Here is a 21,294-nt window from a genome sequence, read left to right as displayed (position 1 = left end):
ATCTAGACCTCCCTTGCTGCAGTTTAAACCCATTGTTTCTGGTTCTATCCTTAGAGGCTAAGGTGAACAAGTTCTCTCCCTCCTCCTTATGACACCCTTTTATATACCTGAAAACTGCTATCATGTCCCCTCTCAGTCTTCTCTTTTCCAAACTAAACAAACCCAATTCTTTCAGCCTTCCTTCATAGGTCATGTTCTCAAGACCTTTAATCATTCTTGTTGCTCTTCTTTGGACCCTTTCCAGTTTCTCCACATCTTTTTTAAAATGCGGCGCCCAGAACTGGACACAATACTCCAGCTGAGGCCTAACCAGAGCAGAGTAGAGCGGAAGAATGACTTCTCGTGTCTTGCTCACAACACACCTGTTAATGCATCCCAGAATCATGTTTGCTTTGTTTGCAACAGCATCACACTGTTGACTCATATTTAGCTTGTGGTCCACTATAACCCCTAGATCCCTTTCTGCCGTACTCCTTCCTAGACAGTCTTTTCCCATTCTGTATGTGTGAAATTGATTTTTCCTTCCTAAGTGGAGCACTTTGCATTTGTCTTTGTTAAACTTCATCCTGTTTAACTCAGACCATTTCTCCAATTTGTCCAGATCATTTTGAATTATGACCCTGTCCTCCAAAGTAGTTGCAATCCCTCCCAGTTTGGTATCATCCGCAAACTTAATAAGCGTACTTTCTATGCCAATATCTAAGTCGTTGATGAAGATATTGAACAGAGCCGGTCCCAAAACAGACCCCTGCGGTACCCCACTCGTTACGCCTTTCCAGCAGGATTGGGAACCATTAATAACAACTCTCTGAGTACGATTATCCAGCCAGTTATGCACCCACCTTATAGTAGCCCCATCTAATTTGTATTTGCCTAGTTTATCGATAAGAATATCATGCGAGACCGTATCAAATGCCTTACTAAAGTCTAGGTATACCACATCCACCGCTTCACCCTTATCCACAAGGCTCGTTATCCTATCAAAGAAAGCTATCAGATTGGTTTGACATGATTTGTTCTTCACAAATCCATGCTGGCTATTCCCTATCACCTTACCACCTTCCAAGTGTTGGCAGATGATTTCCTTAATTACTTGCTCCATTATCTTCCCTGGCACAGAAGTTAAACTAACTGGTCTGTAGTTACCTGGGTTGTTTTTAGTTCCCTTTTTATAGATGGGCACTATATTTGCCCTTTTCCAGTCTTCTGGAATCTCTCCCGTCTCCCATGACTTTCCAAAGATAATAGCTAGAGGCTCAGATACCTCCTCTATTAGCTCCTTGAGTATTCTAGGATGCATTTCATCAGGCCCGGGTGACTTGCAGGCATCTAACTTTTCTAAGTGATTTTTAACTTGTTCTTTTTTTATTTTATCCGCTAAACCTACCCCCTTCCCATTAGCATTCACTATGTTAGGCATTCCTTCAGACTTCTCGGTGAAGACCGAAACAAAGAAGTCATTAAGCATCTCTGCCATTTCCAAGTTTCCTGTTACTGTTTCTCCCTCTTCACTAAGCAGTGGGCCTACCCTGTCTTTGGTCTTCCTCTTGCTTCTAATGTATTGATAAAAAGTCTTCTTGTTTCCTTTTATTCCCGTAGCTAGTTTGAGCTCATTTTGTGCCTTTGCCTTTCTAATCTTGCCCCTGCATTCCTGTGTTGTTTGCCTATATTCATCCTTTGTAATCTGTCCTAGTTTCCATTTTTTATATGACTCCTTTTTATTTTTTAGATCGTGCAAGATCTCGTGGTTAAGCCAAGGTGGTCTTTTGCCACATTTTCTATCTTTCCTAACCAGCGGAATAGCTTGCTTTTGGGCCCTTAATAGTGTCCCTTTGAAAAACTGCCAACTCTCCTCAGTTGTTTTTCCCTATGGAGCAACTTTATATGCTGTCTGCTTGCTTGTCTGGGCCTGATCCTTTTTGCCTTTGAACACGCCTTTTGCATGGGTACAGACTTTGTTCCACTACCCATTTAGCAAGGTGGATGGGTTCCTCAGCCAGCCCCCACCCTTTCTGGTCTCTTTCCTTAAACATTCTCACTCACAAGGGCTACCAGAGCTGTCAGGTACACATCTCTTCCCTTTTCCCCAACTCTTCTTATTGCCCAGTCCTGCTACGACCGGGGGTAGACCCATCTGCACCGTCTTTTTCTTTTTCTTTTCATACTCACAAACACACTGCCCGGGCTAGCCATGCGCGGGGTAGGAGAGACAGACAGAGAGAGAGAGGAGGAGGTTATCCTGTGCACAGGTTGTCCAGAGATACGCTGCAAAAAAGAATCTCCAACTTGCTTCTGCTCTTGGGTTTGTTTGTTTGTTTGTTTGTTTGTTTGTTTTTCCGCCCTGGGGTCTCTTGGGGCATCCCTTTCAGAGACCTTTGCTCAGTATTCCAGCTGCCTGTGGCTTTTTCAGCATCCCCAAACCACACCGGCTCCAGGGTCGCAAAGGCAGACTGTTGGGTCTCACTGGGCGGCCAACCTTTGCAAATGTAATCTCAGTCCTGCAACTTTTCACAGCCAGCTGGGGCTGAAAGCAGTTCATTGTCTGTGTGGATTCTTACCCTTGAACGCTGAGCAGCCTTCTCTTTATCTCTAGGCCAAGCTGACTTTTCAAAGTTTCATGCACTTATCTTGTTCTTTTTTGAACCCCGTTACAGTCTTGGCCTTCAGAACATCCTCCTGCAAAGAGTTCTCCAGGTTGACTGTTTTAGTGCGACCCCTCCCCCTGTATGGGACACACATTGACCAGAGCTCATCTCTGCATGTCCCCAATGGGGAAGGAAAGACACTGAGGCCTTGTCTACACTACGAGAGTAGTTCGATTTTACTTAAATCGAATTTTTGGAATCGATATTGCAAAGTCGAACGTGTGTGTCCACACTAAGGACAGTAATTCGACTTTGTGAGTCCACACTAACGGGGAAAGCGTCGACATTGGAAGCTGTGCACTGTGGGCAGCTATCCCACAGTTCCCGGAGTCCCCGCTGCCCATTGGAATTCTGGGTGGAGCCGCAAATGCCTTCTGGGTAAAAAAAATGTGTCCAGGGTGCTTTTGGGTAACTGTCGTCATCCGTCCATCACTCCCGCCCTCCCTCCCTGAAAGCGCCAGCGGGAAATCAGTTCGCGCACTTTTCTAGTCAGTGACAGCGCGGACGCCACAGCACTGCGAGCATGGAGCACACTGCGACCATCGCTGCGGTTGTGGCCGCTCTCAACGCCTCGCAGCTTATCATACACCTTTCCCTGAGGCAGATGCAGATAGGTCAGGCGAGGAGGCTACGTCACCGCGGTGATGGCCTGAAGTCTGAGAGTAGCACAGACCTCTCAGAAAGCAGGGGACCCAGCGCCGAGGACATCACGGTCGCAATGGGTCATGTTGATGCCGTGGAACGGCGATTCTGGGCACGGGAAACAAGCACTGAGTGGTGGGACCGCATAGTGCTGCAGGTCTGGGATGAATCCCAGTGGCTGCGAAACTTTCGCATGCGGAAGGGAACTTTCCTGGAACTTTGTGAGTTGCTGTCCCCTGCCCTGAAGCGCAATGACACCCGGATGCGAGTAGCCCTGACTGTCCAGAAGCGAGTGGCCATAGCCCTCTGGAAGCTTGCAACGCCAGACAGCTACCGGTCAGTCGCGAACCAGTTTGGGGTGGGCAAATCTACTGTGGGGGTTGTTGTGATGCAAGTAGCCAAGGCAATCGTTGATGTACTGCTGCCAAAGGTAGTGACCCTGGGAAACGTGGAGGCGATCATAGATGGCTTCGCAGCGATGGGATTCCCAAACTGCGGTGGGGCCATAGATGGAACTCACATCCCTATCCTGGCACCGGACCACCAGGCCAGCCAGTACATTAACAGAAAGGGCTACTTTTCCATGGTGCTGCAAGCACTGGTGGACCACAGGGGACGTTTTACAAACATCTACGTCGGATGGCCGGGCAAGGTTCATGACGCTCGTGTTTTCAGGAACTCTGGTCTGTTTAGACGGCTGCAGCAAGGTATTTACTTCCCGGACCACAAAATAACTGTTGGGGATGTGGAGATGCCTATAGTCATCCTCGGGGACCCAGCCTACCCGCTAATGCCCTGGCTCATGAAGCCCTATACTGGCGCCCTGGACACTGAAAAAGAACTCTTCAACTCCCGGCTGAGCAAGTGCAGAATGGTGGTGGAGTGTGCTTTTGGCCGTCTCAAGGGGAAATGGAGAAGCTTGCTGACTCGCTGTGATCTCAGCGAAACCAATATCCCCATTGTTATAGCAGCTTGCTGTGTGCTCCACAATCTCTGTGAGAGCAAGGGGGAGACCTTTATGGCGGGGTGGGAGGTTGAGGCAAATAGCCTGGCTTCTGATTACGCACAGCCAGACAGCCGGGCGATTAGAAGAGACCAGCGGGACGCGCTGTGCATCCGGGAGGCTTTGAAAGCTAGGTTCCTGAGTGAGCAGGGTAACCTGTGACTGTAAAGTTTGTGTACAGAGAAGCCGAACCTGCCCCCGTTTCTTTACCCAGTTAATGTTGACTATCCTCTCCAGTTACATACCCCCTTCTCCCCCCCTTCCAACACACGTTTCGAAATAAAATCAGTTCTACTTTGTTAATGAACACCGTTTTCTTTACTACTGTTTTCGCGGGAATTTTTTAAAACTGGGACGCGGATTGTGGTGCGGAGCGGGTGTAGTGTAGTGACGCAAAGAAAGCTTCTAAACTCAAGGATTGACAGGCTCCGCTGTGGTGGGCTGGTTCTTTCAACGGAGCCTGTCACCCCTCCTGATCGGGACTGTGTGTATGGGGGGGTTATGTGACTTTGTGGCAGGGGGAGGACGGTTACAGATCTCCTGCTGTGTGGCTCTGTGATCCTGCATAAGGACCGCCGCTTAAGATCTGTAACTGCCCTCCCCCGCCACAAAGTCACAGAGCAACCCACCCCCCACTACAGAACATGAAAACCACCTCCCAGACTGACCAGGGCAACTAGTCACTGCACTGTGTATGTGCCCTGCTGCTGTACCTGCCCCCGCCTATGTACCCTGCCAAAGGTGACTGTCCTGTCCAATTACCATCCCCCTTTCCCCCCCTCCTCCAAAAGAACATGATGGAAACATTAGTTAACAGAAACATATTTTTTATTATCAACTACACATGGAACTGGGAGGTGAAACTTGGACGGGGGCTTGTGTCAGGCGGGAAGGAAAGAACTTGTCAAATTTTGGGGAATGAGAGCCTTCTGCTACTAGAGCTCTCTGCAGGGGTGGAGTGAGAGTTGGCGTGGACTCTGCCGCCTCTCCTTCTGTGCACTTTGGGTGAGGGGGGTATGGGACTTGGTGGCGGGGGAGGGCGGTTAGAGATGGACTGCAGTGGGGCTCTGTCCTCCTGCAGAACATCCACAAGCCGCCGGAGCGTGTCCGTTTGCTCCCTCAGTAGTCCAAGCAGGGTTTGAGTCGCCTGCTGGTCTTCCTGCCGCCACCTCTCCTCCCGATCCATGTTTGCTTGCTGCATTTGGGACAAGTTCTCCCGCCACTGGGTCTGCTGTGCTGCCTGGGCTCGGGAGCAGGCCATAAGCTCTGAGAACATGTCCTCCCGTGTCCTCTTCTTCCTATGCCTAATCCTCGCTAGCCTCTGGGAGTGTGATGCCAGGCTAGGTTGTGAGACAGTCGCAGATGGGGCTGTGGGAATGGGAAAAAGGGAGTGAATTCCTCAGAAAGATAAATGTAGTTGTGAACAAAGAACATAGTCTTTCTCTGTGAACAAGACCATGCACAGCACCTATCACATGCGCACTCAGCACAAGGTCGAATTCTCGGCCTTCGCATTCAGTGCCTGGGGTCTTGCACAGCACATTTGAGAACCGTGTCAGGACAACGGAATTTCTGTTGCAGGCAGACATGGTAAGCCGTAGACTCGTGGCAGCTTAAAACTTTAATATTAGCAATGGCCTCATTTCACATTGAAATCAATGTCGGTCCCTGCTGCCAGCAATCCGGCAAGCAGGAACTCTGCTCCTGTCCCACACCCTCGCGGCTGTCCCCGGGAACGATCCCTTTCGGCTGCCCCTCTCCCGCCTCCACCGCGTGGCTGCAAACCAGCGGTTACAGTTCTGTAAAGGAACGGTAAAGCAGTCCCAACACTAACATTCCCCTACCTCATTCAAAGCAGGTCACCATGAGCGACATCACCCTCATGAGGATCTCTGACAGCGAGAAAGAGAGAATGCTCCGGGAAAGCCTCCAAAGACCAGGGCCGTATGCCGCCCTGCTGTGCAGAGCAATGATTCCCGAGTACTTGCTTGTCTCGTGGTGCGGCAACGTGTCGTACTACGGAGGACCCAATAAGGCCGCTCTCCCCAGGAACCTAATGCAACGGATTTCCAATTACCTCCAGGAGAGCTTCCTTGAGATGTCACAGGAGGATTTCTGCTCCATCCCCGGACATATAGACCGCATTTTACTCTAGCTGCTGTAGCAGTGACTAAACAGTAGAGCGGCTTGGGCAGGACAATCATGCAAAACTGGACATTGCTAGATTTTTTTTTCAATAGTTGCACTGCCCATGACTGAACCGTTAAGCGCCTAGGGCAAACTAATCATGAGAAACCCATTTTTTTAATTGTTAATATTCCTGTTCTGTTAAAAATAAATGTTTAGATGTTTACAACACTTACTGGCTGATCCTTCCCCAGATTCTGTGTCCGGGGTAACGGCTGGGGACGGTTGGTACGGGATCTCTGTAAGGGTGATGAAGAGATCCTGGCTGTCGGGGAAACCAGCGTTGTGAGTGCTGTCGACTGCCTCGTCCACCTCTTCTCCTTCCTCATCTTCCCCGTCCGCTAACATGTCCGAGGATCCGGCCGTGGACAATATCCCATCCTCAGAGTCCACGGTCACTGGTGGGGTAGTGGTGGCGGCTGCACCTAGGATGGAATGCAGTGCCTCGTAGAAACGGGATGTCTGGGGATGGGATCCGGAGCGTCCGTTTGCCTCTTTGGTCTTCTGGTAGCCTTGTCTCAGCTCCTTGATTTTCACGCGGCACTGCGTTGCATCCCGGCTGTATCCTCTCTCTGACATGTCTTTAGAGATCTTCTCGTAGATCTTTGCATTCCGTTTCTTGGAGCGCAGCTCGGAAAGCACGGACTCATCACCCCACACAGCGATGAGATCCAAGACTTCCCGATCAGTCCATGCTGGGGCCCTCTTTCTATTCTGAGATTGCACGGCCATCACTGCTGGAGAGCTCTGCATCATTGCCAGTGCTGCTGAGCTCGCCACAATGTCCAGACAGGAAATGAGATTCAAACTGGCCAGACAGGAAAAGGAATTCAAATTAAAATTTTCCCGGGGCTTTTCCTGTGTGGCTGTTCAGAGCATCCGAGCTCGTACTGCTGTCCAGAGCATCAACAGAGTGGTGCACTGTAGGATAGCTCCCGGAGCTATTAGCGTCGATTTCCATCCACACCTAGCCTAATTCGACATGGCCATGTCGAATTTAGCGCTACTCCCCTCGTCGGGGAGGAGTACAGAAGTCGAATTAAAGAGACCTCTATATCGAACTAAATACCTTCGCGGTGTGGACGGGTGCAGGGTTAATTCGATGTAACGGCGCTAACTTCGACATAAACGCCTAGTGTAGACCAGGCCTGAGAGGGGAGGAAGAAGATGGGCAGAAGGAGTCAAATGGGGCTAGATGAGAATAGAGGAGATTTTCTTCCTGTTAAAATGTTCTGGATTCTCATCGCTAAAAAGCTCCATTGTCAGCTGGATTTCCACCATCAGCCTTTTAGTTACTACCCAAAGGTGTTAACCAAAGGCACAGGTAACTGCCTACTTCCCAACTTTGCCTACGACACACCTGTGGTGGTGCAACTGGTTTTAATGGAGGGGGGAACACTGTTGATGTTTTGAGTTCAGGCCTCACCCGGAGCATTGCTTTTCATAAGCCATGTAGCTTTCCTCCACTTGCTTTGCCCAATACACATGGAAAGTGCCATACTACGGTGATGAGAGTAAATTCTAAACTCTGAAATGTGGAGGTTGGCCCATAGATTGCGATAAGGAGGGATTTGAAGAGAGAAAGCTCTAAGGGTATAAAACCAGACAGTCTCCAGGGACAGGTATGGTACAACTCCTCAACAGGCAGCCATTTGGGGGAGGGGGTTTCACTTCCTCTGTCAAATGTCCTGAGAGGTATTTTAAGATGACGATAACGCCATGGTTACCAGTTGACTGGCACATCTTGGGTTAAAGAAAGAAAGGGACCTGGGTTAATAGCCTGAAGTATTTGTGTCACCAACCCTGTCACTGTCTGACCCCAATTGAGTTCGGAGGAGGTTTGTACTTTGCTGTGTGGAACGCACGGACTCCTGGAGAGCAGTGGCAGCTGTTTCCATGCAGAGAGCCTGGAACTTAGGAGACTTTCTTGAGTTGGCGTTTCGAAGCAATTCAATAAAATAACGGTGGAGCTACAATGTCCGGTCCAAAATTTGAGCCCCCCGTAGCAAAAATGCTATTTTAGGATGTAAGCAGGAGGCTTCCGGCGCTAGGACACCTGACCAGAGAGCTCAGTGGGGGGTGCAACAGCTGCTGACTCTGAGGGGCCTGGGCTAAATCCACTGGCAGGTGGAAGCGTTTCGATTTATTCGATCGATAATTAGTAAGGTGATGATTTAATCACGGGTATTTTTAGTAAATGTCATGGACAGATCATGGGCAAAAACCAAAAAATCATTGCCCGTGACATACCATAAATACCCCTCATCGAATCTTGGGGAGTGGAGCCCAGGGGGTCCGTGGCTCCAGCTGCAGGGGGAGGGAGTCCAGGGGGCCCGTGGCACCACCTATTGGGGGAGAAGCCCCGGGGGCCCGCTGCCACTCTAGATGCTGCCGGGGGGGGGGGAGCCCCAGGGGGCCAACCGCTGCTCCGGCCACCCCAGGAGCGCTGCCGGGAGCCACTGAGCTGCGGCTGCTCCCTCCACCCTTGGAACCGCTGCTCAAGCGGTTCCCAGTGCCGGCTGCATTGGCCACTGCTCAGGCAGTCCCCAGGGCCAGCTGCTTGGGCGGCCATGGAGTCAGCCACAATGGCCACTGCAGAAGTCACAGAGGTCACAGGAAGTCACAGAATCCATGACTTTTGTGACCTCCATGACAGACATGGATCCCTAATAAGGAGACAAAGTCCCTGCTGTGACTGCGTTCCTAGAAGAGAAGAGAAGAACAGAAAATGAAGAGAGAAGGAAAAAGAGAGACTCACTGTCACCTCTCTCCCCTGCTGCCTCCCGCCTTGTATTCTGTAACCCCATCGCACTGGGTTCCCTGTGCTGGTGCCATGGGGGGGGGGGGGGGGGGAGACACTAGAGTTCTGGGGATGGGGGGGGAGGAAGGGGGCTCTTCACTTCTCAGCATTTCACAGAAATTTGTCTTCGGGCTGAAATTTCTCCTGTGGGGGCCTCGCAGTCAGAGGTGTACTTCACCCCCTTTAGTGGGAAGGGAGGTATAAATTGTGGAATAGGCAGAGAAGTCTCCCATAAAGGGTCATGTTGTTCTGGTGACTCATTTTGGCTGGGGTCACGTGTCCTCTGACACAGGATCATGTGCAGAACATGGAAGCTCTGGCTTTTCCTAAATGTTGTAGAGTGAGAGTTGCAACTCAGCAAAGTATGCAGGAACTTGCCCATGTGACTCCAGACTCCATTTTGCTGTAATTTTCCACAGTAAGAACAAAGAGGTGTTCTTACACCTGGAAGAGACTATAAAAGGCTGATGCCTCATCTCCATTTTGTCTTCAATCCTGCTTCTTACCTCTGGAGGAACTTTTCTACAAACTGAAGCTCTGAACAAAGGACTGATGACCTATCCCAGCTGGGGATGTTCCAAAGACTTGATTTGATTCTGCAGTTTCTATCACTGCTACAAGCCTGAACCAAGAACTTTGCCATTACTGTATGTAATTGATTCCATTAACCAATTCTAGCTCTCATCTCTATCTTTTTCCTTTTATGAATAAACCTTTATATTTTAGATTCTAAAGGATTGGCAACAGTGTGATTTGTGGGTAAGATCTGATTTGTATAGTGACCTGGGTCTGGGGCTTGGTCCTAGGGGATCAGGAGAACCTTTCTTCTTTTATTGGGGTATTGGTTTTCATAACCATTTGTCCCCATAATGATGGCACTGGTGGTGATACTGAGAAACTGGAGTGTCTAAGGGTATGTCTACACTACGAAATTAGTTCGAATTTATAGAAGCCGGTTTTATTGAAATCGGTTGTATACAGCCGATTGTGTGTGTCCACACAATAAAATGCTCTAGGTGCTCTAGTCGGCGGACCGCGTCCACAGTACGAGGCTAGCGTCGACTTCCGGAGCATTGCACTATGGGTAGCTATCCCACAGCTATCCCACAGTTCCCGCAGTCTCTGCCGCCCCTTGGAATTCTGGGTTGAGATCCCAATGCCCGGATGATGCAAAACAGTGTCGCGGGCGGTTCTGGGTACATGTCGTCAGGCCCCTCCCTCCCCCGTCACAGCAACGGCAGACAATAGATTCGTGCCTTTTTACCTGGGTTACCTGGGTTACCTGTGCAGACAACATGGAGCCCGCTCAGCTCAGCTGAGCTCACCGTCACCATATGTCCTCTGGGTGCCGGCAGACGTGGGACTGCATTGCTACACAGCAGCAGCTGCTAACTGCCTTTTGGCGGTAGACAGTGCAGTAGACTGGTAGCCTTCATCGGCGATCTGGGTGCTGGCAGCCGTGGGGCTTGCCTTTTGGCAGTAAATGGTGTATTACGACTGTTAGCCATCCTATTACAAGTCGGGTCATCGTACGTTAGCAGAGTCTTCCCTGAGCAGCCGATTGTGCAATAGGCCTGAAGACCATCGTCATACACCGCCCCGTATTTGCTGCCAAGCACCCAGAAAGATGCCGAGGGCTATCAGTCACGCTGCACCGTCGTCTTAAGATGTAAAAAATAGATTTGCTCTGTATTCATTTGCTTCCCCCTCCCTCCGTCAAATCAACGGCCTGCTAAACCCAGGGTTTTCAGTTTAATCTTTGGGGGGGACCAGTCTGTGACAGTTGTTTGTGTCTCTCCCTGATGCACAGCCACCGTTCTTTATTTTAATTCCCTGTGCCTATACGCCATGTCGTCACTCGGCCCCCCTCCCTCCTTCCCCTAGGCCGGCAGATACTACGTTTGCGCCACAGCTCAGAGAGCCGAGAAGCGGTTCGCGCCTTTTCTTTGAATTCTGGGTTGAGATCCCAATGCCCGGATGATGCAAAACAGTGTCGCGGGCGGTTCTGGGTACATGTCGTCAGGCCCCTCCCCCCTCGTCACAGCAACGGCAGACAATAGATTCGCGCCTTTTTACCTGGGTTACCTGTGCAGACAACATACCACGGCAAGCATGGAGCCCGCTCAGCTCAGCTGAGCTCACCGTCACCATATGTCCTCTGGGTGCCGGCAGACGTGGGACTGCATTGCTACACAGCAGCAGCTGCTAACTGCCTTTTGGCGGTAGACGGTGTAGCATGAGTGATAGCCGTGGGGCTGGCAGCCGTAGGGCTGCATTGCACCAGCCCCTTGCAGGCGATGGTATATTATGACTGGTACCCGTCGTTGTCATACTGGTATGGCTGTCAATCATGGCCACCTGGGCAGACATGCTACTGTTTTGATGATGACGGTTACCAGTCGTAATATACTATTTTCTGCCAATTGCCCAATATTGTCTGCTAAGCACCCAGAAGAGGCTGAGGGCGATGCTGGGTGCTGGCGGACGTGGGGCTGGCAGACGTGGAGCTGCATTGCTACGCAGCAGCCCCTTGCCTTTTGGCAGATGATGGTATATTATGATTGGTACCCATCGTCGTCATACTGGTATGGCTGTCACTCATGCTGCACCGTCGGCTGCCACCTTAAGATGTAAAAAATAGATTTGTTCTGTGTTCATTTGCTTCCCCTTCCTCCGTGAAACCAACGGCCTGCTAAGCCCAGGGTTTCCAGTTTAATCTTTGGGGGGACCATTCTGTGTGACAGTTGTTTGTGTTTCTCCCTGTTCCTGTACCTGTACGCCATGTCGTCACTCGGCCCTCCCTCCCGCCCTCCCTCCCGCCCTCCTTCTCCTGGTCCATCAGATACTACTTTCGCGCCTTTTTTCTGACCAGGCGCCATAGCTAGCACTGGGATCATGGAGCCCGCTCAGATCACCGCGGCAATTATGAGCACTATGAACACCACGCGCATTGTCCTGGAGTATATGCAGAGCCAGGACATGCCAAGGCGAAACCCGGACCAGGCGAGGAGGCGATTGCAGCGCGGCGACGAGAGTGATGAGGAAATTGACATGGACATAGACCTCTCACAAGGCACAGGCCCCAGCAATGTGGAAATCATGGTGTCACTGGGGCAGGTTGATGCCGTGGAACGCCGATTCTGGGCCCGGGAAACAAGCACAGACTGGTGGGATCGCATCGTGCTGCAGGTATGGGACGATTCCCAGTGGCTTCGAAACTTTCGCATGCGTAAGGCCACTTTCATGGAACTTTGTGACTTGCTTTCCCCTGCCCTGAAACGCCAGGATACCAAGATGAGAGCAGCCCTCACAGTTGAGAAGCGAGTGGCGATAGCCCTGTGGAAGCTTGCAACACCAGACAGCTACCGGTCAGTCGGGAATCAATTTGGAGTGGGCAAATCTACGGTGGGGGCTGCTGTGATCCAATTTGCCAGGGCAATGAAAGACCTGGTGATAGCAAGGGTAGTGACTCTGGGCAACGTGCAGTCAATAGTGGATGGTTTTGCTGAAATGGGATTCCCAAACTGTGGCAGGGCCATAGACGGAACCCATATCCTTATCTTGTCACCGGAGCACCAAGCCACCGACTACGTAAACCGCAAGGGGTACTTTTCAATGCTGCTGCAAGCCCTGGTGGATCACAAGGGACGTTTCACCAACATCAACGTGGGATGGCCGGGAAAGGTACATGATGCTCGCGTCTTCAGGAACTCTGCTCTGTTTCGAAAGCTGGAGGAAGGGACTTTCTTCCCGGACCAGAAAGTGACCATTGGGGATGTTGAAATGCCTATCGTGATCCTTGGGGACCCAGCCTACCCCTTAATGCCATGGCTCATGAAGCCGTACACAGGCAACCTGGACAGGAGTCAGGACCTGTTTAACTATAGGCTAAACAAGTGCCGAATGGTGGTGGAATGTTCATTTGGACGTTTAAAAGCGCGCTGGCGCAGCTTACTGACTCGCTCAGACCTCAGCGAAAAGAATTGTTATTGCTGCTTGCTGTGCGCTCCACAATATCTGTGAGAGTAAGGGGGAGACATTTATGGCGGGGTGGGAGGTTGAGGCAACTCGCCTGGCCGCTGATTACGCGCAGCCAGACACCAGGGCGGTTAGAGGAGCACAGCAGGGCGCGGTGCGCATCAGAGAAGCTTTGAAAACGAGTTTTGTGACTGGCCAGGCTACTGTGTGAAACTTCTGTTTGTTTCTCCTTGATGAACCCTCCAACCCCCCCCCCCCCCCCCCGACCCGGTTCACTCTACTTCCCTGTAAACCAGCCACCCCACCCCACCCCACCCTCCCCTCCCGCTTGCAGAGGCAATAAAGTCATTGTTTTTTCACATTCATGCATTCTTTATTAGTTCCTTACAGAGGTAGGGGGATAATTGCCAAGGTAGCCTGGGATGGGTGGGGGAGGAGGGATGGAAAAGGACACACTGCATTTTAGAACTTTAACTCTTATTGAAGGCCAGCCTTCTGATGCTTGGGCGATCATCTGGGGTGGAGTGACTGGGTGGACGGAGGCCCCCCCACTGTGTTCTTGGGCGTCTTGGTGAGGAGGCTATGGAACTTGGGGAGGAGGGCTGTTGGTTACACAGGGGCTGTAGCGGCGGTCTCTGCTCCTGCTGCCTTTCCTGCAACTCAACCATACGCTCGAGCATATCAGTTTGATGCTCCAGCAGACGGAGCATTGCCTCTTGCCGTCTGTCTGCAAGCTGACGCCACCTATCGTCTTCAGCCCGCCACTTGCTCTGTTCTTCCCGCGATTCAACCCGCCACCTCTCCTCTCGTTCATATTGGGCTTTTCTCATCTCCGACATTGACTGCCTCCACGCATTCTGCTGTGCTCTATCAGCCTGGGCGGACATCTGCAGCTCCGTGAACATCTCGTCCCTCGTCTTACGTTTTCTCTTTCTAATGTTCACGAGCCTCTGCGAAGGAGAAACATTTGCAGCTGGCGGAGGAGAAGGGAGAGGTGGTTAAAAAAAAGACACATTTTAGGGAACAATGGGTACACTCTTTCATTACAAGGTCGCATATTTCGGCTTGCAGGCAGCCATCGTAGGCCACAGTGTTTTGGCTTTTTTAACCTTCTTAACATGCGGGAAAGGTTGCAAACAGCAGCGCATTTCCCATATCAAGGATGAATTGGGTTGTCCATTTAAAATGGGGTTTCAATGTAAAAGGAGGGGGCTGCGGTTTCCCGGTTAACATGAGGCACAAACACAAGTAAACCACCCCCCCCCCCCCCACACACACACACACGATTCTCTGGGATGATCACTTCACCCCTCCCCCCACCGCGTGGTTAACAGCGGGGAACATTTCTGGTCAGAAGAGCAGGAACGGGCGCCTCTGAATGTCCCCCTTAATAAAATCACCCCATTTCAACCAGGAGAGCTTTCTGGAGATGTCCCTGGAGGATTTCCGCTCCATCCCCATACACGTTAACAGACTTGCTTGCTTTTTTTTTGTAATGTTTACAAATATTTACAAAGTTACACTCACCAGAGGTCTCCTGTGTGCCCTGAGGGTCTTGGGTGAGTTCGGGGGTTACTGGTTCCAGGTCCAGGGTCACAAACATATCCTGGCTGTTGGGGAAACCAGTTTCTCCGCTTCCTTGCTGCTGTGAGCTACCTACAGTACCTCCATCGTCATCTTCCTCGTTCCCCGAACCGTCTTCCCTGTGTGTTTCTCCAGTGAGAGAGTCATAGCACACGGTTGGGGTAGTGGTGGCTGCACCGCCTAGGATCGCATGCAGCTCCGCGTAGTAGCGGCAAGTTTGCGGCTCTGCCCCGGATCTTCCGTTTGCTTCTCTGGCTTTGTGGTAGGCTTGCCGTAGCTCCTTAATTTTCACGCGGCACTGCTGTGTGTCTCTGTTATGGCCTCGGTCCTTCATGGCCTTGGAGATCTTTTCTAATACTTTTCCATTTCTTTTACTGCTACGGAGTTCAGCTATCACTGCTTCATCTCCCCATATGGCGAGCAGATCTCGTACCTCCCGTTCGGTCCATGCTGGAGCTCTTTTGCGATCCTGGGAGGACTCCATCACGGTTACCTGTGCTGATGAGCTCTGCGTGGTCACCTGTGCTCTCCACGCTGAGCAAACAGGAAATGAAATTCAAACCTTCGCCGGTCTTTTCCTGTCTACCTGGTCAGTGCATCTGAGTTGAGAGCGCTGTCCAGAGCGGTCACAATGAAGCACTGTGGGATAGCTCCCGGAGGCCAATAACATCGAATTCCGTCCACACTACCCCAATTCCGACCCGCAAAGGCCGGTTTTATCGCTAATCCCCTCGTCGGAGGTGGTGTAAGGAAACCGGTTTAAAGGGCCCTTTAAGTCGAAAGAAAGGGCCTTGTTGTGTGGACGTGTCCAGGCTTAATTTGGTTTAACGCTGCTAAAGTCGACCTAAACCCGTAGTGTAGACCAGGCCTAAGGGAATTGCTTGTGTGATTTGTGGTTAGCCAGTAGGGTGAGACCAAAGTCCTCTTAGTCTGGCTGGTTTGGTTTGCCTTAGAGGTGGAAAACCCCAGCCTTGGGCTGTAATTGCCCTGCTCTGAGCGATGTGTCCTGAATTGGCATTCTCAGTTGGGTCCCGCCAGAACCGCATCGTTACACCCCCCTTCAGGTAGTTGAAAGCAGCTATCAAATCCCAACTCGGTCTTCTCTTCTGCAGACTAAATAACTCTAGTTCCCTTACCCGCTCTTCATAAATCATATGCCCAGGCCCCCTAATAATTTTCATTGCCCTCCGCTGAACTCTCTCCAATCTGCCCACATCCTTTCTGTAGTGGGGGGCCCAAAACTGGACGCAATACTCCAGACGTGGCCACACCAGTGCCAAATAGAGGGGAATAATCACTTCCCTCGATCTGCTGGCAATGCTCCTACTAATGCTGCCCAATATGCTGTTAACCTTCCTGGCAACAATGGCACATTTATTGACTCATCCAGCTTTGCATCCACTGTAATCCCCAGGTCTTTTTCTGCAGAACTGCCGCTTAGCCAGTCGGTCCCCAGCCTGTAGCCGTGCATGGGACTCTTCCATCCTAAGTGCAGGACTCTGCACTCGTCCTTGTTGAACCTTCTTTTGGCCCAATCCTCCAATTTGTCTAGGTCACTTTGGACCCAATCCCTACCCTCCAGCGCTTGGATTCTTTACACGCTTTCACAGAAGGAAGAGCACATGTTCCATGATTTCATAGGGCAGAGTTTTAGGGCTATTTTGATTCAGGGAGCTATGCTATAGGGTGTTTTCCCTGTGTGGATCTGACAGGTGGATCAACATAGATGCACATTGTGACCATTCTCAGGGTGCTGAGGGCTGTGAGTTTCCTTATTGCCACCTGCCACTAGTAAAAGGGACTTTTGCATTTGGCAGCTGGATGTTAGCGACCAAACTCACCAGCCTGTCAGGCACTCAAGCACCCGCCTCTGAGCTACAGCAACCCTGCCAGTTGACAATAGAGGCACCCTAACCCCTGAGTTCCTTCAATGTGTCCCCCTCTGGGGTCCAGCTCCGATCACCAGATACTCGGGGTATGTCTATACTACCTGCTGAATCGGCAGGCAGCGATCGATCCAGCGGGGGTCGATCTATCGCGTCTAGTGTAGATGCAATAAATCGATCCCCGAGCGCTCTCCCGTTGACTGCTGTACTCCAGCTCGGCGAGAGGCACAGGCAGAGTCTACGGGGGAGCTGCAGCCGACGACTCACCGCGATGAAGACACCACGGTAAGTCGATCTAAGTACATCGACTTCAGCTAAGTTATTCATGTACCTGAAGTTGCGTAACTTAGATCTATCCCCTCCCCTAAGGTAGGCAGGGCTCAGAAAAATCCCAGATCCTCTCTGCCCGAAGCAATGGTATTTCCCACGTTACCAGTTTTACTGTAGACCACTGCTACTGTATAACACACAGCACTTGAGTACAGTTATCGAACAAAGGGAAATGTATTTAACAAAGGATGGATTTAAACAGAAACAAATGTGAGTGATGGAAACCAACTGTTACCAACAAAACAAAATCACAAAATGCAACCTCCACTTTTTAATAGTTACCTTTCCTCTCTAAGTAGCTTGAAGTGTGAGGTGACAGTCTATTGTAGTGATTGCTAGTCCCTAGGAGCCATACCCCTGCCTTTCTTGAAGCACCACTGGTCATTAGGGATCTCCTTGGTGAATGGACCCAGAGTGTTTCTCTCCACCCTGTTATAAACTGAATCAGACTTTTGGCTTTATTCACAGAAAGGACGATCTCCTCATTTTCATAGTGTCCTTTTCACTTCCACAGGGTTTTGATGTTTATAGTTTGTCTTTGATAGTTTTCCGTTGGCTTTTCTGGGTTGGTGCAAAGGTTGACAATGGAGCAACACATCATATAACTGGCTAGCAAGGGAGGGGTGACAATTCCCTCCCACTTGAATGGCCATCCCCAACAAGACCTATGATGGGGGTGACTCACTTTCATGACAATACCATATGGGCATAATTTTCCAGATACTTACATTACACCTTCAATATGACTCATACACACCTCTTGCAGTGATTACTGAAAGCTTGTAAATTATTGTTACTCCTAGAGATCTCACTGATATGCTTCCTGGATAAATATCATAAAAATCAGTGCATTAGGTGTGATGAGTTGGTCAGGTTTGAGACAGGAGTTTCTTGTGAATTACTTTGACGTCTTTGCCAATTGGCATCAAAGAGCTTTTATCACAGATGCACTGAGTTATACAGTCACACCCTGATGTAATAGAAAGGCCAGAACAAAAAATAGAGAGAGGAACAATAAAATACTAAAATGACAACGGTTGGAACTCAACATTTCTCTCACTCTTTGGACTGATGGTTACTAAGAGCTTTTCCCTCAGGCAATTGGATAGCTGCTCAGCCCTCCATACTAGCAGCTTTCTCACATACAGGGAGAGGGGTCAAAATTGGAATTGATGTCATGACTTGCTTCGCATAGAGGATCAATCTGTCTAAGGCTAGGTCTACCCTCCAAAAACTGGAAGTATTCTTCTGAGAACTTAACACTGTCTACACTGGGGCTTAGGTCACATTAACTACTTCTCTCAGTGGAGCAGATTTCTCACACCCCTGACAGATGGGGCTATGTTAACATAGCTTTTCAGTGTAGACCAGCATTTAGAAGGCTTTTTGATATGAAAGGCAATGGACTTCAGCCTTTTCCTTGGTATTGATGGTTGACGATTGCAACTTTCCTACCTGCTGGACACATCCTAGGACAGATGTCATGCCTTTCCCTCGCAAATTAGAGCAGTGGGGAAGTCAGTGACCCTTACAGTGTAAGTGGGTAAAAAGTTATACTTGTCCCCTCGAGTAGTTTTCCTTTTAATAGAAATTGACTTTGAAGCTAAGCAAAATATGCTCTATTTGAAATACAAAAAAATAAAATCTATACAGGCCCAATATTCTCTTATACACTCTTTCTAACACCTATTCTCCCACCCCAACCTTTGGAGTGAGGTTTTCTACCAAAACTCCTTACACTACAGGGGGTAAATTAAATCAAATTCACTTTTGAAGATTAGCCATCATTTCCTGTATGAATAACAAAAGAAAAATAAGACAACTTTCAGTTTTCCAAAATAATTCAGAACAATTAATCTCTTACTCTTTAAACAAAAACATCACCTATTATTTCATTTTCACTAGTAACTAATATATTCAAAGATCACAAATTCTTGTCATACATGTTAGTTTTCTTTTAATCCCCATTGCCAACAACTGAACCTTGGCTCAAGTTGTGATTTGTCCCAACACTTCTGTGAGTTCATATATCTCTGGTTCTTCTGCCATGTGTGTTGGTGGAAGGCATCTCCTATGTGGGAGTGTTTGCATCATGAGGAAAAATACCTCTCTTTTCACACTTTAAATCTTTCAAAGTAGGAGGAGGTAGGGGAGAAGTGATGTAAATGCATAAGACAAAAGAGAAAACTGTCTGGTGTACACTAAAGACATTTATCGGTATAACTATATTGCTCAGGGGTGTGAAAAATCGACACAGCTGAGCAACGTAGTTACACAGCTCTAATCCCCTGTGCAGACAGCGCTACATCAGCCTGCCAACAGGACTCTGTTGCTTTTTACAACTCCTTCCAGCATCAGAGGCTGAAATGACACTTTTTTCTTGCCCCTGCTCCTCTTCATTTAAACAGAATTTGAAAAGTTCCCATTATAACGGCTCTTCAGCACAAAACCCAGAGCAACGTGAGAACAATTGGCAATGATACAAACTGTATAATTGGTGGCTCTAACAATAACTTTGCAATAGGAGGAATGGTATAAATATGATGCTCCCTTGTTTCTTATGGGAAGGGCAGACTCGAATTACTCATGGGACAATGGAGTTGATAGAAAGGACAAATGGGCCCACCTCAAAGAGATCAAACTGCAAAAGGCAAAAATGGGCCCCTCATCTGGACAAGCTGAGGGATATTGGTGCTGCAAACAGTTCAAACAGCTTTTAAAAGTTACTATGTGGGAATCAGGAAAAGTATTAAAGAAAAAGTATTGATAGCCCTAGAGGTTTTTATGGTGTTGATCTCCCTTTCAGATTCTCTGATGGCTAACATGGGCTCAGTGGCAAGACAAGGTTTTCCCCACAATCACTGCTTCCATAGGGTCTCATACCTGTGTGCATTCTCTGATGGCTAATAAGCTGCTGGCTGCGAATGAAGTTTTTCCCACAATCACTGCATTTATAGGGCCTCTCTCCTGTGTGGATTCTGAGATGGGTAAGAAGGTGTGAGCTGTGATTGAAGGTTTTCCCACACTCACTGCATACATAGGGCCTCTCTCCTGTGTGGATTCTCTGATGCCCAGTAAGGTGAGAGCTGTGAGTGAAGCTTTTCCCACACTCACGGCATTCATAGGGCCTCTCCCCTGTGTGAATTCTCTGATGTTTAGAAAGGGCTGAGCTGCTAGTGAAACTTTTCCCACACTCACGGCATTCGTAGGGTCTCTCCCCTGTGTGGATTCTCTCATGATGAACAAGGTTTGATTTGTAAGTGAAGGCTTTCCCACACTCTCTGCATTCAAAGGGCCTCTCCCCTGTGTGGATTCTCTGATGTTCAGAAAGGGCCGAGCTGGTAATGAATCTTTTCCCACACTCACGGCATTCATAGGGCCTCTCCCCAGTGTGGATTCTCTGATGTTGAGAAAGGACTGATCTTTCAGTGAAGCTTTTCCCACACTCATGGCATTCATAGGGCCTCATCCCTGGGTGGATTCTCTGATGTTTAGAAAGGACTGATCTGTGAGTGAAGCTTTTCCCACACTCACGACATTCATAGGGCCTCTTCCCCTTGTGGATTCTCTGATGTTTAGAAAGGACTGACCTGTGAGGGAAGCTTTTCCCACACTCATTGCATTCATAGGGCCTCTCCCCTGTGTGGATTCTCCGATGGTGAAAAAGGCCTGATCTTTGAGTGAAGCTTTTCCCACACTCATGGCATTCATAGGGCCTCTCGCCTGTGTGGATTCTCTCATGATGAACAAGGTTTGATTTGTAAGTGAAGGTTTTCCCACACTCACTACATTCAAAGGGCCTCTCCCCTGTGTGGATTCTCCAATGGTGAAAAAGGCCTGATCTTTGAGTGAAGCATTTTCCACACTCACTGCATGTATTTTTCCTCTTTCCCATGAGGATTTCCTGCTGTGTTGTGGTTTCCTTGACGCTCTTCTGAGTTCCCCGACAGGAAATAATTTTACCCATTTTCTCTCCTGGCTGGTTTCCTTGCTCTCTTTCTGGTCTGTGCTGAATCTCACAGGATTTTTCCTTCTCATAACTCCTGGACACATTCCTTTTTGATCTTTGCGATAATGCTCTGTGTTTATCCACTTGCTCAACATTTTCCTGCTGAGAATTCTGCTCCTCTTTCTCACATACCATTGCGTCACCTGCTGTGATAAAGACAGAAACCTCAAACAGGGATGGAAAGGGGAGGACCAAACGCTTGAGAGAGGTCAAATAAAAATAGGAACTGA

General features: G+C 49.4%; 1 protein-coding gene across 3 annotated transcripts in view; it reads right to left on the bottom strand.

Moving 5' to 3' along the window:
- Positions 1 to 5,148: 5,148 nt before the first annotated feature.
- LOC128823024 (zinc finger protein OZF-like) overlaps positions 5,149 to 21,294 on the bottom strand; it is a 29,070-nt gene continuing 12,924 nt past the window's right edge. The window contains exons 5-7 of one of the 3 annotated variants that reach the window (XM_054005036.1): positions 19,939 to 21,210; positions 14,783 to 18,846; positions 13,613 to 14,228 (exon numbers count right to left, since the gene is read on the bottom strand). In XM_054005036.1, coding sequence (XP_053861011.1) covers positions 18,833 to 18,846; positions 19,939 to 21,210 — 1,286 coding nt within the window. In that variant the 3' untranslated portion in view covers positions 13,613 to 14,228; positions 14,783 to 18,832. Of the gene's footprint in view, positions 5,659 to 13,612; positions 14,229 to 14,782; positions 21,211 to 21,294 lie in introns of those variants that run through there. The other 2 variants (XM_054005035.1, XM_054005034.1) reach the window with 2 other exon arrangements.

This window comes from Malaclemys terrapin, chromosome 15 (genome assembly GCF_027887155.1).
Source record: "Malaclemys terrapin pileata isolate rMalTer1 chromosome 15, rMalTer1.hap1, whole genome shotgun sequence".
Classification (NCBI taxonomy): Eukaryota; Metazoa; Chordata; order Testudines; family Emydidae; genus Malaclemys; species Malaclemys terrapin.
This window is presented reverse-complemented; position numbering and strand designations above follow the sequence as displayed.